The sequence below is a fragment of the Oncorhynchus clarkii genome, chromosome 5 (genome assembly GCF_045791955.1).
Source record: "Oncorhynchus clarkii lewisi isolate Uvic-CL-2024 chromosome 5, UVic_Ocla_1.0, whole genome shotgun sequence".
Taxonomy (NCBI): Eukaryota; Metazoa; Chordata; class Actinopteri; order Salmoniformes; family Salmonidae; genus Oncorhynchus; species Oncorhynchus clarkii.
In genome coordinates this window covers 97,259,106-97,276,460 of record NC_092151.1, presented here as the reverse complement: position 1 = coordinate 97,276,460, position 17,355 = coordinate 97,259,106, and the positions used below count along the sequence as shown (strand labels likewise).

General features: G+C 49.8%; 1 protein-coding gene across 4 annotated transcripts in view; it reads left to right on the top strand.

The window, feature by feature from the left end:
• The window catches only part of LOC139409594 (cytoplasmic FMR1-interacting protein 1 homolog), a 78,775-nt gene that overhangs the window by 55,653 nt on the left and 5,767 nt on the right, over nucleotides 1-17,355 (top strand). For all 4 annotated transcript variants that reach the window (XM_071154992.1, XM_071154993.1, XM_071154994.1 and 1 more), the window contains 9 exons: nucleotides 2,520-2,628; nucleotides 4,398-4,517; nucleotides 6,485-6,684; nucleotides 7,821-7,908; nucleotides 12,931-13,074; nucleotides 13,598-13,688; nucleotides 14,116-14,246; nucleotides 15,807-15,879; nucleotides 15,972-16,066. In XM_071154992.1, coding sequence (XP_071011093.1) covers nucleotides 2,520-2,628; nucleotides 4,398-4,517; nucleotides 6,485-6,684; nucleotides 7,821-7,908; nucleotides 12,931-13,074; nucleotides 13,598-13,688; nucleotides 14,116-14,246; nucleotides 15,807-15,879; nucleotides 15,972-16,066 — 1,051 coding nt within the window. The remainder of the gene's footprint in view (nucleotides 1-2,519; nucleotides 2,629-4,397; nucleotides 4,518-6,484; nucleotides 6,685-7,820; nucleotides 7,909-12,930; nucleotides 13,075-13,597; nucleotides 13,689-14,115; nucleotides 14,247-15,806; nucleotides 15,880-15,971; nucleotides 16,067-17,355) is intronic.

The window sequence follows — 17,355 nt, the reverse complement described above, 5'->3', positions numbered from 1 at the left end:
CCTGGTGTTACCCTGCCTGGTGTTACCCTGCCTGGTGTTACCCTGCCTGGTGTTACCCTGCCTGGTGTTACCCTGCCTGGTGTTACCCTGCCTGGTGTTACCCTGGTGTTACCCTGGTGTTACCATGGTGTTACCCTGCCTGGTGTTACCCTGCCTGGTGTTACCCTGGTGTTACCCTGCCTGGTGTTACCCTGCCTGGTGTTACCCTGCCTGGTGTTACCCTGCCTGGTGTTACCCTGCCTGGTGTTATCCTGGTGTTACCCTGCCTGGTGTTATCCTGGTGTTACCCTGCCTGGTGTTATCCTGGTGTTACCCTGGTGTTACCCTGCCTGGTGTTAGCCTGGTATTACCCTGCCTGGTGTTATCCTGGTGTTACCCTGCCTGGTGTTATCCTGCCTGGTGTTATCCTGCCTGGTGTTACCCTGCCTGGTGTTACCCTGCCTGGTGTTACCCTGCCTGGTGTTACCCTGCCTGGTGTTACCCTGCCTGGTGTTACCCTGCCCGGTGTTATCCTGGTGTTACCCTGCCTGGTGTTACCCTGCCTGGTGTTACCCTGCCTGGTGTTACCCTGTCTGGTGTTACCCTGCCTGGTGTTATCCTGCCTGGTGTTATCCTGCCTGGTGTTACCCTTCCTGGTGTTACACTTCCTGGTGTTACCCTGCCTGGTGTTACCCTGCCTGGTGTTACCCTGCCTGGTGTTACCCTGCCTGGTGTTACCCTGCCTGGTGTTACCCTGCCTGGTGTTATCCTGGTGTTACCCTGCCTGGTGTTACCCTGCCTGGTGTTACCCTGCCTGGTGTTAGCCTGCCTGGTGTTAGCCTGCCTGGTGTTAGCCTGGTGTTATCCTGGTAGTATCCTGCCTGGTGTTACCCTGGTGTTACCCTGCCTGGTGTTATCCTGGTGTTACCCTGCCTGGTGTTACCCTGCCTGGTGTTACCCTGCCTGGTGTTACCCATCCTGGTGTTACCCTGCCTGGTGTTACCCTGCCTGGTGTTACCCTGCCTGGTGTTACCCTGCCTGGTGTTACCCAGCCTGGTGTTACCCAGCCTGGTGTTACCCTGCCTGGTGTTACCCTGCCTGGTGTTACCCTGGTGTATCCTGGTGTTATCCTGGTGTTATCCTGGTGTATCCTGGTGTTACCCTGGTGTTACCCTGGTGTTATCCTGGTGTTACCCTGGTGTTATCCTGGTGTTACCATGGTGTTATCCTGCCTGGTGTTACCCTGCCTGGTGTTACCCTGGTGTTACCCTGCCTGGTGTTATCCTGGTGTTACCCTGACTGGTGTTATCCTGGTGTTACCCTGCCTGGTGTTATCCTGGTGTTACCCTGCCTGGTGTTATCCTGGTGTTACCCTGCCTGGTGTTACCCTGGTGTTACCCTGCCTGGTGTTACCCTGGTGTTACCCTGCCTGGTGTTACCCTGGTGTTATCCTGCCTGGTGTTACCCTGGTGTTATCCTGCCTGGTGTTACCCTGGTGTTATCCTGCCTGGTGTTACCCTGTTGTTATCCTGCCTGGTGTTACCCTGGTGTTATCCTGCCTGGTGTTACCCTGGTTTTATCCTGCCTGGTGTTACCCTGGTGTTATCCTGCCTGGTGTTACCCTGGTGTTATCCTGCCTGGTGTTACCCTGGTGTTACCCTGCCTGGTATTACCCTGGTGTTACCCTGCCTGGTGTTACCCTGCCTGGTGTTACCCTGCCTGGTGTTACCCTGCCTGGTGTTACCCTGCCTGGTGTTACCCTGCCTGGTGTTACCCTGCCTGGTGTTACCCTGCCTGGTGTTACCCTGGTGTTATCCTGGTGTTACCCTGCCTGGTTTTACCCTGGTGTTACCCTGCCTGGTGTTACCCTGCCTGGTGTTATCCTGCCTGGTGTTATCCTGCCTGGTGTTATCCTGCCTGGTGTTACCCTGCCTGGTGTTACCCTGCCTGGTGTTATCCTGCCTGGTGTTATCCTGCCTGGTGTTATCCTGCCTGGTGTTATCCTGCCTGGTGTTACCCTGCCTGGTGTTACCCTGGTGTTATCCTGGTGTTACCCTTCCTGGTGTTACCCTGCCTGTTGTTACCCTGCCTGTCCTGCCTGTTGTTACCCTGCCTGGTGTTACCCTGCCTGGTGTTACCCTGCCTGGTGTTACCCTGCCTGGTGTTACCCTGCCTGGTGTTACCCTGCCTGGTGTTATCCTGGTGTTACCCTTCCTGGTGTTACCCTGCCTGTTGTTACCCTGCCTGTTGTTACCCTGCCTGTCCTGCCTGTTGTTACCCTTCCTGGTGTTACCCTTCCTGGTGTTACCCTGCCTGGTGTTACCCTGCCTGGTGTTACCCTGCCTGGTGTTACCCTGGTGTTTTGGTATTCCTTGCTTAATAACGGGTGTGTAATGGGGGTGCTCCGGGTGGCAGAAATAATAGCATGAAGTACATTTCGTTTGACTTCTATACCCTTCTGCCCAGCGTGTTTAACTCATCTAAAGTAGGGTCTCTCTCTGGTTGTCTTATTGTTTATATGGTGTTTCTCTTCTCCTCAGTCTGCTACTGGACAAGCGTCTGAGAGCGGACTGTAAGAACCAGGGAGCTAACATCCCCTGGCCCGCGTCCAACCGCTACGAGACCCTGTTGAAACAACGCCACGTTCAGGTAACCCCCTGACCTCTGACCCCTAACCGCTACGAGACCCTGCTGAAACAACGCCACGTTCAGGTAACCCCCTGACCTCTGACCCCCTAACCGTCCAACCTCTACGAGACCCTGTTGAAACAACGCCACGTTCAGGTAACCCCCTGACCTCTGACCCCTAACCCTCCAACCGCTACGAGACCCTGTTGAAACAACGCCACGTTCACGTAACCCCCTGACCTCTGACCCCTAACCCTACCCCTCCAACCTCTACGAGACCCTGTTGAAACAACGCCACGTTCACGTAACCCCCTGACCTCTGACCCCCTAACCCTCCAACCGCTGCTAGACCCTGTTGAAACAACGGCACGTACAGGTAACCCTCTGACCTCTAACCCTCCAACCACTACTAGACCCAGGCTAAATAATCGGCAAGTCCAGGTAACCATCTGACCCCTAACCCTCGAACTGCCTTCGAGACTGCTAAAACAACACCACGTCCAGATGACCCCTAACCTCTGACCCCTAACCCTCCAACTGCCTTCGAGACTGCTAAAACAACACCACGTCCAGATGACCTCTGACCACTAACCCTCCAACTAGAGGTATTCACGGGTGCAACAGACCCGAAATTCCGAGATCCAAGCGGGTCCAGGTCCTAAATTCAGATTTATTTTCATAATGTATCTGGGTTGGGTCTGATATAATTGCCACGGGTCTTAGATTTACCGCCTAGACCGCTCCTCTGTTAATGTGTGAGGTGATGAGAACTGTGTCAGCCAATGACAACTCAATAAAACGAACAGCTGATGTCCACTACTCCCCCACTCCCCCCACTACTCCACTCCTACTCAACCCACTGCCCCACTACTCCCCCCACTACTCCCCATCCCAGTGTTGCCTCTCTGTACTTCACCCCACTACTCCACTACTCCCCCACTCCCCCACTACTCCCCCCACTACTCCCCCACTACCCACTCCACTACCCACTCCACTACTCCCCCACTACTCCCCCACTACTACCCCACTACTACCCCACTACTCAACCCACTACTCCCCCGCTACTCCCCCACTACTCCCTCCTACTCAACTCACTACCCCACTACTACCCCACTACTCAACCCACTACTCCACTACTCCCCCACTACCCACTCCACTACTCCCCCACTACTCCCCCACTACTCCACTACTCCCCCACTACTCCACTCCTACTACTCCACTACTCCCCCCACTACTCCACTACTCCCCCCACTACTCCACTACTACCCCACTACTCAACCCACTACTCCCCCACTACTCCACTCCTACTCAACCCACTACCCCACTACTCCCCCACTACTCAACCCACTACCCCACTACTCCCCCACTACTCCACTCCTACTCAACCCACTACCCCACTACTACCCCACTACTACCCCACTACTCCCCCACTACTCCACTACTACCCCCCTACTCCACTCCTACTCAACCCACTACCCCACTACTCCCCCACTACTCCCCCACTACTCAACCCACTACCCCACTACTCCCCCACTACTCCCCCACTACTCCCCCACTACTCAACCCACTACTCCCCCACTACCCCACTCCTACTCAACCCACTACCCCACTACTCCCCCACTACTCCCCCCACTACTCCACTACTCCCCCCACTACTCCCCCACTACTCCACTCCTACTCCCCCACTACTCCCCCCACTACTCCCCATCCCAGTGTTGCCTCTCTCTTTACTTCATGTAGTCCTTGTCTGTCTGGGTTGTGTCTCATGATGGTTCCTCTCCTCTCTCTAGCTGCTGGGTCGTTCCATAGACCTGAACCGTCTGATCACCCAGAGAGTGTCTGCTGCTCTCTACAAGTCTCTGGAGCTGGCCATCAACCGCTTTGAGAGCGAGGACCTCACATCCATCGTGGTACGACCTGCTTTAAGTGTGTCAGTGTTTTCACTGTTTTCTCTGGGAACTAGAAGGTCTGATCAAATCACATTTATTTATAAAGCCCTTCATACATCAGCTGATGTCTCAAAGTGCTTTACAGAAACCCAGCCTAAAACCCCAAACAGCAAGCAATGCAGGTGTAGAAGCATGGTGTCTAGGAAAAACTCCCTAGAAAGGCCAAAACCTAGGAAGAAACCTAGAGAGGAACCAGGCTATGTGGGGTGGCCAGTCCTCTTCTGGCTGTGCCGGGTGGAGATTATAACAAAACATGGTCAAGATGTTCAAATGTTCATAAATGACCAGCATGGTCCAATAATAATAAGGCAGAACAGTTGAAACTGGAGCAGCAGCACGGCCAGGTGGACTGGGGACAGCAAGGAGTCATCATGTCAGGTAGTTCTGAGGCATGGTCCCAGGGCTCAGGTCCTCCGAGAGAGAGAAAGAAAGAGAGAAAGAGAGAATTAGAGAGAGCACACTTAAATTCACACAGGACACCGGATAGGACAGGAGAAGTACTCCAGATATAACAAACGGACCCTAGCCCCCCGACACAAACTACTGCAGTATAAATACTGGAGGCTAAGACAGGAGGGGTCAGGATGAACATCAACCGTATGACCCACAAACTGTCTTCTCCTCCTCCTTGTAACAGGAACTAGAAGGTCTGATTGGACATCATCCGTATGACCCACAAACTGTCTTCTCCTCCTCCTTGTAACAGGAACTAGAAGGTCTGATTGGACATCATCCGTATGACCCACAAACTGTCTTCTCCCCCTCCTTGTAACAGGAACTAGAAGGTCTGATGAACATCAACCGTATGACCCACAAGCTGTCTTCTCCCCATCCTTGTAACAGGAACTATAAGGTCTGATGAACATCAACCGTATGACCCACAAGCTGTCTTCTCCTCCTCCTTGTAACAGGAACTAGAAGGTCTGATGAACATCAACCGTATGACCCACAAACTGTCTTCTCCTCCTCCTTGTAACAGGAACTAGGTCTGATGAACATCAACCGTATGACCCACAAGCTGTCTTCTCCTCCTCCTTGTAACAGGAACTAGAAGGTCTGATGAACATCAACCGTATGACCCACAAGCTGTCTTCTCCCCATCCTTGTAACAGGAACTAGAAGGTCTGATGAACATCAACCGTATGACCCACAAGCTGTCTTCTCCCCATCCTTGTAACAGGAACTAGAAGGTCTGATGAACATCAACCGTATGACCCACAAGCTGTCTTCTCCTCCTCCTTGTAACAGGAACTAGAAGGTCTGATGAACATCAACCGTATGACCCACAAACTGTCTTCTCCTCCTCCTTGTAACAGGAACTAGAAGGTCTGATGAACATCAACCGTATGACCCACAAGCTGTCTTCTCCCCATCCTTGTAACAGGAACTAGAAGGTCTGATGAACATCAACCGTATGACCCACAAGCTGTCTTCTCCTCCTCCTTGTAACAGGAACTAGAAGGTCTGATGAACATCAACCGTATGACCCACAAGCTGTCTTCTCCTCCTCCTTGTAACAGGAACTAGAAGGTCTGATGAACATCAACCGTATGACCCACAAACTGTCTTCTCCCCCACCTTGTAACAGGAACTAGAAGGTATGATGAACATCAACCGTATGACCCACAAGCTGTCTTCTCCTCCTCCTTGTAACAGGAACTAGAAGATCTGATGAACATCAACCGTATGACCCACAAGCTGTCTTCTCCCCATCCTTGTAACAGGAACTAGAAGGTCTGATGAACATCAACCGTATGACCCACAAGCTGTCTTCTCCTCCTCCTTGTAACAGGAACTAGAAGGCCTGATGAACATCAACCGTATGACCCACAAACTGTCTTCTCCTCCTCCTTGTAACAGGAACTAGAAGGTCTGATGAACATCAACCGTATGACCCACAAGCTGTCTTCTCCTCCTCCTTGTAACAGGAACTAGAAGGTCTGATGAACATCAACCGTATGACCCACAAGCTGCTGTCTAAGTTCCTGACGCTGGACAGTATGGACGCCATGTTCCGGGAGGCCAATCACAATGTCTCCGCCCCCTACGGACGCATCACACTCCATGTCTTCTGGGAACTCAACTACGATTTCCTCCCCAACTACTGCTACAACGGATCTACTAACAGGTAACACAACTACACCCAACTACTGCTACAACTACACACAAGTAATACTACACAACCACACACAACTACTGCTACAACTACACACAACTACTGCTACAAGGGATCTACTAACAGGTAACAACTAAACACTACTACACGCTGCTCCTACAATTACACACTACTACAACTACACACTATTATTACTACAACTACACACTACTACTAGAATTACACACTACTATTACTACAACTACACACCTACAACTACTGCTACAAATACACACTACTACTACAACTACACACTGCTACAACTACACACACACACACACACACAGACAGACCAGTGTAACAGGAATTAAGGCCATTCAGAGCTCTGTTTAACACATCTTTTCTCATTTTCTAAACATTGACATTATGAGCTTTCCACCTGTCCTTGTTTCCCTCAGAGGGCTGGTTATGAACACTGGCACAAGCTTCATTACATATGAGGCAGTCAGTCACACTGTAATACTACTGCTGATGAGGGCCAATTGTGCGCCGCCTCATGGGTCTCCCGGTCACGGTCAGCTTCCACACAGTCCGGGATCAAACTCGGGTCTGTAGTGCCGCCTCTAGCACTGCAGATACAAGTCAGTGCGTGATGACAGTGCGCTTCAGTTTTCATGTACCAAATAAAAATATCAAGTTCAATGTGTTTCCATCCAGTTTCAACTCCTCCGCTGCGGTAAATAGAAAATGTGCCGACTCTGGTCTTGGTACGTTCGTTCTAGCCAACAGCTCCCAGACAGTGTGGACAGGCTAGTAGTCTACATGATGACATTATTATGGATCCTCATGTCATCAGAACCTCAATATTTATTGGAAAGGAGCATCAAGATCAACGTGCACGTTCACCACCTTGTGAAGTTCTTCACTAGTTTCATTTGTAGCCTAATAAACGGCATAGTTCCCTGAGTTGTAGTGAGAGGACCACACACACACGCCATATCATCGCGTGACTCCACATTTCCCCTGCCATTTCCCTCATGAACAGTTTAACACAAAAAGATCACACCATGTCTAACAAACTTTCTGTCAGCATTTATAAAATGACATCAAAACTTCCTGTTTCCATCACAGCTCTTTTTTTTTTTTAAACAACCAATCCCTCTCTCTAGGTTCGTCCGCACGGTCCTGCCGTTCTCACAGGAGTTCCAGAGGGACAAGCCACCCAACGCCCAGCCCCAGTACCTGTATGGGTCAAAGGTCAGTACAACCCTACACAGCCCCAGTACCTGTACGGGTCAAAGAACAGTATAACCCTACCCAGCCCCAGTACCTGTACAGGTCAAAGGTCAGTATAACCCTACCCCGGTACCTGTACAGGTCAAAGGTCAGTATAACCCTACCCAGTACCTGTACGGGTCAAAGGTCAGTACAACCCTACCCAGCCCCAGTACCTGTACGAGTCAAAGGTCAGTACAACCCTAATACCTGACCCCTAACTCCCTGTAAAACTACCTGAAGTCAAACTCTCTAGCCGTTCACACACTTATGTGTTTCAGCCAAACAGACGTAGAACATCAAACGTCTGCTATTGGTTTATTTGGTATCAAACGTCTGCTATTGGTTTATCTGGTATCAAATGTCTGCTATTGGTTTATCTGGTATCAAACGTCTGCTATTGGTTTATCTGGTATCAAACAGACGTAGAACATCAAACAATACCAGAGCCTGGGTGCGAACCCAGAGTCTCTGGTGGCACAGCTAGCGCTGCAATGCAGTGCCCTAGACCACTTCTTCCTTGCTGAGAGGCCTTTCAGGTTATATCGATATAGGACTCGTTTTACTGTGGATATAGATACTTTTGTACCTGCTTCCTCCAGAATCTTCACAAGGTCCTTTGCTGTTGTTCTGGGATTGATTTGCACTTTTCACACCAAAGTACATTCATCTCTAGGAGACAGAACACGTCTCCTTCCTGAGCGGTATGACGGCTGCGTGGTCCCATGGTGTTTATACTTGCGTACTATAGTTTGTACAGATGAACGTGGTACCTTCAGGCGTTTGGAAATTTCTTCCAAGGATGAACCAGACTTGTGGAGGTCTACAATTTGTTTTCTGAGGTCTTGGCTGATTTCTTTTGATTTTCCCATGATGTCAAGCAAAGAGGCACTGAGTTTGAAGGTAGGCCTTGAAATACATCCACAGATACACCTCCAATTGACTCAAATGATGTCAATTAGCCTATCAGAAGCTTCTAAAGCCATGACATCATTTTCTGGAATTTTCTAAGCTGTTTAAAGGCACAGTCAACTTAGTGTATGTAAACTTCTGACCCACTGGAATTGTGATACAGTGAATTATAAGTGCAATAATCTGTCTGTAAACAATTGTTGGAAAAATACTTGTGTCATGCACAAAGTAGATGTCCTAACCGACTTGCCAAAACTATAGTTTGTTCACAAGAAATGTATGGAGTGGTTGAAAAACGAGCTTTAATGACTCCAACCTAAGTGTATGTAAACTTCTGACTTCAGCTATATCATTAGAGCTGTAGTACCCCCTAGTCTGGCTGTAGTACCCCCTAGTCTGGCTGTAGTACCCCCTAGTCTGGCTGTAATACCCCCTAGTCTGGCTGTAGTACCCCCTAGTCTGGCTGTAGTACCCCCTAGTCTGGCTGTAGTACCCCCTAGTCTGGCTGTAGTACCCCCTAGTCTGGCTGTAGTACCCCCTAGTCTGGCTGTAGTACCCCCTAGTCTGGCTGTAGTACCCCCTAGTCTGGCTGTAGTACCCCCTAGTCTGGCTGTAGTACCCCCTAGTCTGGCTGTAGTACCCCCTAGTCTGGCTGTAGTACCCCCTAGTCTGGCTGTGTATCTGTCATAGTAGTTGTGACGTGAATGAAGATGTAAACCAGGTGATGAGCAGTACAGTCGTGGCCAAAAGTTTTGAGAATGACACATATTAATTTCCACTAAGTTTGCTGCTTCAGTGCCTTTAGATATTTTTGTCAGATGTTACTATGGATACTGAAGTATAATTACAAGCATTTCATAAGTGTCAAAGGCTTTTATTGACAATAACATGAAGTTGATGCAAAGAGTCAATATTTGCAGTGTTGACCCTTCTTTTTCAAGACCTCTGCAATCCGCCCTGGCATGCTGTCAATTAACTTCTGGGCCACATCCTGACTGATGGCAGCCCATTCTTACATAATCAATGCTTGGAGTTTGTCAGAGTTTGTGGGTTTTGTTTGTCCACCTGCCTCTTGAGGATTGACCACAAGTTCTCAATGGGATTAAGGTCTGGGGAGTTTCCTGGCCATGGACCCAAAACATCAATGTTTTGTTCCCCGAGCCACTTAGTTATCACTTTTGCCTTATAGCAAGGTGCTCCATCATGCTGGAAAAGGCATTGTTCATCACCAAACTGTTCCTGGATGGTTGGGAGAAGTTGCTCTCGGAGGATGTGTTGGTACCATTCTTTATTCATGGCTGTGTTCTTAGGCAACAGTGAGCCCACTCCCTTGGCTGAGAAGCAACGCCACACATGAATGGTCTCAGGATTCTTTACTGTTGGCATGACACAGGACTGATGGTAGCGCTCACCTTGTCTTCCCCGGACAAGCTTTTTTCCGGATGCCCCAAACAATCGGAAAGGGGATTCATCAGAGAAAATGACTTTACCCCAGTCCTCAGCAGTCCAATCCCTGTACCTTTTGCAGAATATCAGTCTGTCGCTGATGTTTTTCCTGGAGAGAAGTGGCTTCTTTGCTGCCCTTCTTGACACCAGGCCATCCTCCAAAAGTCTTTGTCTCACTGTGCGTGCAGATGCCCTCACACCTGCCTGCTGCCATTCCTGAGCAAGCTCTGTACTGGTGGTGCCCCGATCCCACAGCTGAATCAACTTTAGGTCATAGCGCTTGCTGGACTTTCTTGGGCGCCCTGAAGCCTTCTTCACAACAATTGAACCACTCTCTTTGAAGTTCTTGATGATTCGATAAATGGTTGATTTCGGTGCAATCTTACTGGCAGCAATATCCTTGCCTGTGAAGCCCTTTTTGTGGAAAGCAATGATGACGGCACGTGTTTCCTTGCAGGTAACCATGGTTGACAGAGGAAGAACAATGATTCCAAGCACCACCCTCCTTTTGAAGCTTCCAGCCTGTTGTTCGAACTCAATCAGCATGACAGAGTGATCTCCAGCCTTGTCCTCGTCAACACTCACACCTGTGTTAACGAGAGAATCACTGACATGATGTCAGCTGGTCCTTTTGTGGCAGGGCTGAAATGCAGTGGAAATGTTTATTTGGGTTTCAGTTCATTTGCATGGCAAATAGGGACTTTGGAATTAATTTCAATTCATCTGATCACTCTTCATAACATTCTTTCAGTATATGCAAATTGCCATCATACAAACTGAGGCAGCAGACTTTGTGAAAATGTATATTTGTGTCCTTCTCAAAACTTTTGGCCATGACTGTAGTGTAGGGTTTACCAGGTGATCAGCAGTAGTGTCTGGTTTACCAGGTGATCAGCAGTAGTGTCTGGTTTACCAGGTGATCAGAAGGAGTGTCGAGTTTACCAGGTGCACAAAACAAAAACAGTGAAATGAAAGAAAAATAAATGTCCTTAGTTTACTGCATCGCGGGGAGCATATTAAACTACAGCAGTTTACTGCATCGCGGGGAGCATATTAAACTACAGCAGTTTACTGCATCGTGGGGAGCATATTAAACTACAGCAGTTTACTGCATCGCGGGGAGCATATTAAACTACAGCAGTTTACTGCATCGCGGGGAGCATATTAAACTACAGCAGTTTACTGCATCGCGGGGAGCATATTAAACTACAGCAGTTTACTGCATCGCGGGGAGCATATTAAACTACAGCAGTTTACTGCATCGCGGGGAGCATATTAAACTACAGCAGTTTACTGCATCGCGGGGAGCATATTAAACTACAGCAGTTTACTGCATCGTGGGGAGCATATTAAACTACAGCAGTTTACTGCATCGTGGGGAGCATATTAAACTACAGCAGTTTACTGCATCGCGGGGAGCATATTAAACTACAGCAGTTTACTGCATCGTGGGGAGCATATTAAACTACAGCAGTTTACTGCATCGTGGGGAGCATATTAAACTACAGCAGTTTACTGCATCGTGGGGAGCATATTTAACTACAGCAGTTTACTGCATCGCGGGGAGCATATTAAACTACAGCAGTTTACTGCATCGCGGGGAGCATATTAAACTACAGCAGTTTACTGCATCGTGGGGAGCATATTAAAATACAGCAGTTTACTGCATCGTGGGGAGCATATTAAACTACAGCAGTTTACTGCATCGCGGGGAGCATATTAAACTACAGCAGTTTACTGCATCGCGGGGAGCATATTAAACTACAGCAGTTTACTGCATCGCGGGGAGCATATTAAACTACAGCAGTTTACTGCATCGTGGGGAGCATATTAAACTACAGCAGTTTACTGCATCGCGGGGAGCATATTAAACTACAGCAGTTTACTGCATCGTGGGGAGCATATTAAACTACAGCAGTTTACTGCATCGTGGGGAGCATATTAAACTACAGCAGTTTACTGCATCGCGGGGAGCATATTAAACTACAGCAGTTTACTGCATCGCGGGGAGCATATTAAACTACAGCAGTTTACTGCATCGTGGGGAGCATATTAAACTACAGCAGTTTACTGCATCGTGGGGAGCATATTAAACTACAGCAGTTTACTGCATCGTGGGGAGCATATTAAACTACAGCAGTTTACTGCATCGTGGGGAGCATATTAAACTACAGCAAGCAGGAACAACAGTCTGCAGATATTTCTATTCCTTTCATGTACCACGTGAAATCAAAATAGAGGTTGTTCTTTGAATCTCCTGATCTAACGACATTATCCTCATGTTCACACTCCTCTGTTTGTTATGCATTTCTACAGGCCCTTAACTTCCTGTCTCCCTCTACCTCTCCCCTCTCTACAGGCCCTTAACTTCCTGTCTCCCTCTACCTCTCCACAGGCCCTTAACTTCCTGTCTCCCTCTACCTCTCCCCTCTCTACAGGCCCTTAACTTCCTGTCTCCCTCTACCTCTCCCCTCTCTACAGGCCCTTAACTTCCTGTCTCCCTCTACCTCTCCCCTCTCCACAGGCCCTTAATTTCCTGTCTCCCTCTACCTCTCCCCTCTCCACAGGCCCTTAATTTCCTGTCTCCCTCTACCTCTCCCCTCTCTACAGGCCCTTAACTTCCTGTCTCCCTCTACCTCTCTACAGGCTCTGAACCTGGCGTACAGCAGTATCTTTGGTTTCTACAGACACTTTGTTGGTCCTCCTCACATCAAGGCCATGTGTCGTCTGCTGGGGTACCAGGGCATCGCTGTGGTCATGGAGGAGTTGCTGAAAGTGGTCAAGAGCCTGGTGAGAAAGGAGAGGGATGGTGGAATGGTGGGATGGAGGAGGGGTGGGGTGGTAGAATGGAGGAGGGGTGGTAGAATGGAGGAGGGGTGGAATGGTGGAGGGGTGGGATGGAGGAGGGGTGGGATGGAGGAGGGGTGGGATGGAGGAGGGGTAGAATGGAGGGGTGGGATGGTGGAGGGGTGGTAGAATGGTGGAGGGGTGGTAGAATGGTGGAGGGGTGGTAGAATGGAGGAGGGGTGGTAGAATGGAGGAGGGGTGGTAGAATGGAGGAGGGGTGGGATGGAGGAGGGGTGGGATGGTGGAGGGGTGGTAGAATGGAGTATGTTATGTACCCCCCCCTCAGCTCCAGGGCACCATCATGCAGTATGTTATTAACCCCCCCCCCCCCCCTCCTCCCCTCAGCTCCAGGGCACCATCATGCAGTATGTTATTAACCCCCCCCCCCCCCCAGCTCCGGGGCACCATCATGCAGTATGTTATTAACCCTGCCCCCCCCCCCCCCCCCCCCCCCCCCCCCCCTCAGCTCCAGGGCACCATCATGCAGTATGTGAAGACCCTGATGGAGGTGATGCCTAAGATCTGCCGTCTCCCTCGCCACGAGTACGGCTCGCCGGGTGAGTCATGAGGGAGCTTTCTTCAATGTCTTGACATATCGTTATGTAATTAAAGGTTTTAGCAAGGCAAAGTAGACGGCAGTAGCTAGCTGTTTAATTAAAGGTTTTAGCAAGGCAAAGTAGACGACAGTAGCTAGCTGTTTAATTAAAGGTTTTAGCAAGGCAAAGTAGACGGCAGTAGCTAGCTGTTTAAATAAAGGTTTTAGCAAGGCAAAGTAAACGACAGTAGCTAGCTGTGTAATTAAAGGTTTTAGCAAGGCAAAGTAGACGACAGTAGCTAGCTGTTTAGCTGATGTAAAACAAATCAAATTTTATTTGTCACATACACATGGTTAGCAGATGTTAATGCGAGTGTAGCGAAATGCTTGTGCTTCTAGTTCCGACCGTGCAGTAACATCTAACAATAGCCGCCTCTCCTCCCTGCCAGGTATCCTGGAGTTTTTCCACCACCAGCTGAAGGACATAGTGGAGTACGCCGAGTTGAAGACCGTCTGTTTCCAGAACCTCAGAGAAGTCGGCAATGCTCTCCTCTTCTGTCTGCTCAGTGAACAGAGCCTGGTAAGAACTTCAACCACAGCGCCACCTTGTCAGTGATTTGATACCATCCACCTTTCATACTAGCCTGAGAGCTAACCCTCATACTGGCCGCCTTTCATACTAGCCTGAGAGCTAACCCTCATACTGGCCGCCTGTCATACTAGCCTGAGAGCTAACCCTCATACCGGCCACCTTTCATACTAGCCTGAGAGCTAAACCTCATACCGGCCACCTTTCATACTAGCCTGAGAGCTAACCCTCATACTGGCTGCCTTTCATACTAGCCTGAGAGCTAACCCTCATACCGTCCACCTTTCATACTAGCCTGAGAGCTAACCCTCATACTGGCCACCTTTCATACTAGCCTGAGAGCTAACCCTCATACTGGCTGCCTTTCTTACTAGCCTGAGAGCTAACCCTCATACCGGCCACCTTTCATACTAGCCTGAGAGCTAACCCTCATACCGGCCGCCTTTCATACTAGCCTGAGAGCTAACCCTCATACCGGCCGCCTTTCATACTAGCCTGAGAGCTAACCCTCATACCGGCCGCCTTTCATACTAGCCTGAGAGCTAACCCTCATACCGGCCGCCTTTCATACTAGCCTGAGAGCTAACCCTCATACTAGCCTGGGAGCTAACCCTCATACCGTCCACCTTTCATACTAGCCTGAGAGCTAAACCTCATACCGGCCACCTTTCATACTAGCCTGAGAGCTAACCCTCACCGTCCACCTTTCATACTAGCCTGAGAGCTAACCCTCATACTGGCCACCTTTCATACTAGCCTGAGAGCTAACCCTCATACTGGCTGCCTTTCTTACTAGCCTGAGAGCTAACCCTCATACCGGCCACCTTTCATACTAGCCTGAGAGCTAACCCTCATACCGTCCACCTTTCATACTAGCCTGAGAGCTAACCCTCATACTGGCCACCTTTCATACTAGCCTGAGAGCTAACCCTCATACTGGCTGCCTTTCTTACTAGCCTGAGAGCTAACCCTCATACCGGCCACCTTTCATACTAGCCTGAGAGCTAACCCTCATACCGGCCGCCTTTCATACTAGCCTGAGAGCTAACCCTCATACCGGCCGCCTTTCATACTAGCCTGAGAGCTAACCCTCATACCGGCCACCTTTCATACTAGCCTGAGAGCTAACCCTCATACTGGCCGCCTGTCATACTAGCCTGAGAGCTAACCCTCATACCGGCCACCTTTCATACTAGCCTGAGAGCTAACCCTCATACCGGCCGCCTTTCATACTAGCCTGAGAGCTAACCCTCATACTGTCTTTCTAAAGACTATTTCATACAGAGTGCATCCGTGCAACTTGTTATTTTACTTATTTGGGCATGACATAAAGGGGTTGAATTCTTATTGACTCAAGGACATTGCAGCTTTCATTTATAAAAATGTCTAAACAATTTCACTTTGACATTATGGGGCATTGTGTGTAGGCCATTGACACAATCTCATGTAATCCATTTTAAATTCAGGCTGTAACACAACAAAATGTGGAGAATGTCCTTTTGTGTGAATACGTTCTGAAGGCACTAGCTGTGATAATATGTTTCCTCTCAGTCGCAGGAGGAAGTTTGTGACCTGCTTCATGCCGCACCGTTCCAGAACATTCTGCCCAGGGTCCATGTCAAAGGTAATAATGTCTTTATTTATTCTGTGCTGTGTGTTAGTGTCAGACTAGTGCATGTGTCAGTCTGTCTGAATGGATCTCTTGTCTCTTCTCAGAGGGTGAGCGTCTTGATGCCAAGATGAAACGCCTGGAGGCTAAGTACACAGCCCTGCACCTGGTTCCTCTGATAGAACGCCTGGGAACCCCACAGGTACCATCACACTGCCTTAGTGAACCCCACAGGTACCATCACACTGCCTTAGTTAACACCAGCCCTGGGAACCCCACAGGTACCATCACACTGCCTTAGTAAACACCAGCCCCGGGAACCCCACAGGTACCATCACACTGCCTTAGTAAACACCAGCCCTGGGAACCCCACAGGTACCACCACACTGCCTTAGTAAACACCAGCCCTGGGAACCCCACAGGTACCACCACACTGCCTTAGTTAACACCAGCCCTGGGAACCCCACAGGTACCATCACACTGCCTTAGTAAACACCAGCCCTGGGAACCCCACAGGTACCATCACACTGCCTTAGTTAACACCAGCCCTGGGAACCCCACAGGTACCATCACACTGCCTTAGTTAACACCAGCCCTGGGAACCCCACAGGTACCATCACACTGCCTTAGTAAACACCAGCCCTGGGAACCCCACAGGTACCACCACACTGCCTTAGTTAACACCAGCCCTGGGAACCCCACAGGTACCTGCCTTAGTAAACACCAGCCCTGGGAACCCCACAGGTACCACCACACTGCCTTAGTTAACACCAGCCCTGGGAACCCCACAGGTACCATCACACTGCCTTAGTAAACACCAGCCCTGGGAACCCCACAGGTACCATCACACTGCCTTAGTAAACACCAGCCCTGGGAACCCCACAGGTACCATCACACTGCCTTAGTTAACACCAGTACTGGGAACCATCACACTGCCTTAGTAAACACCAGCCCTGGGAACCCCACAGGTACCAACACACTGCCTTAGTTAACACCAGCCCTGGGAACCCCACAGGTACCACCATCACACTGCCTTAGTAAACACCAGCCCTGGGAACCCCACAGGTACCATCACACTGCCTTAGTTAACACCAGCCCTGGGAACCCCACAGGTACCATCACACTGCCTTAGTTAACACCAGCCCTGGGAACCCCACAGGTACCATCACACTGCCTTAGTAAACACCAGCCCTGGGAACCCCACAGGTACCATCACACTGCCTTAGTTAACACCAGCCCTGGGAACCCCACAGGTACCACCACACTGCCTTAGTAAACACCAGCCCTGGGAACCCCACAGGTACCATCACACTGCCTTAGTAAACACCAGCCCTGGGAACCCCACAGGTACCATCACACTGCCTTAGTAAACACCAGCCCTGGGAACCCCACAGGTACCATCACACTGCCTTAGTTAACACCAGCCCTGGGAACCCCACAGGTACCATCACACTGCCTTAGTTAACACCAGCCCTGGGAACCCCACAGGTA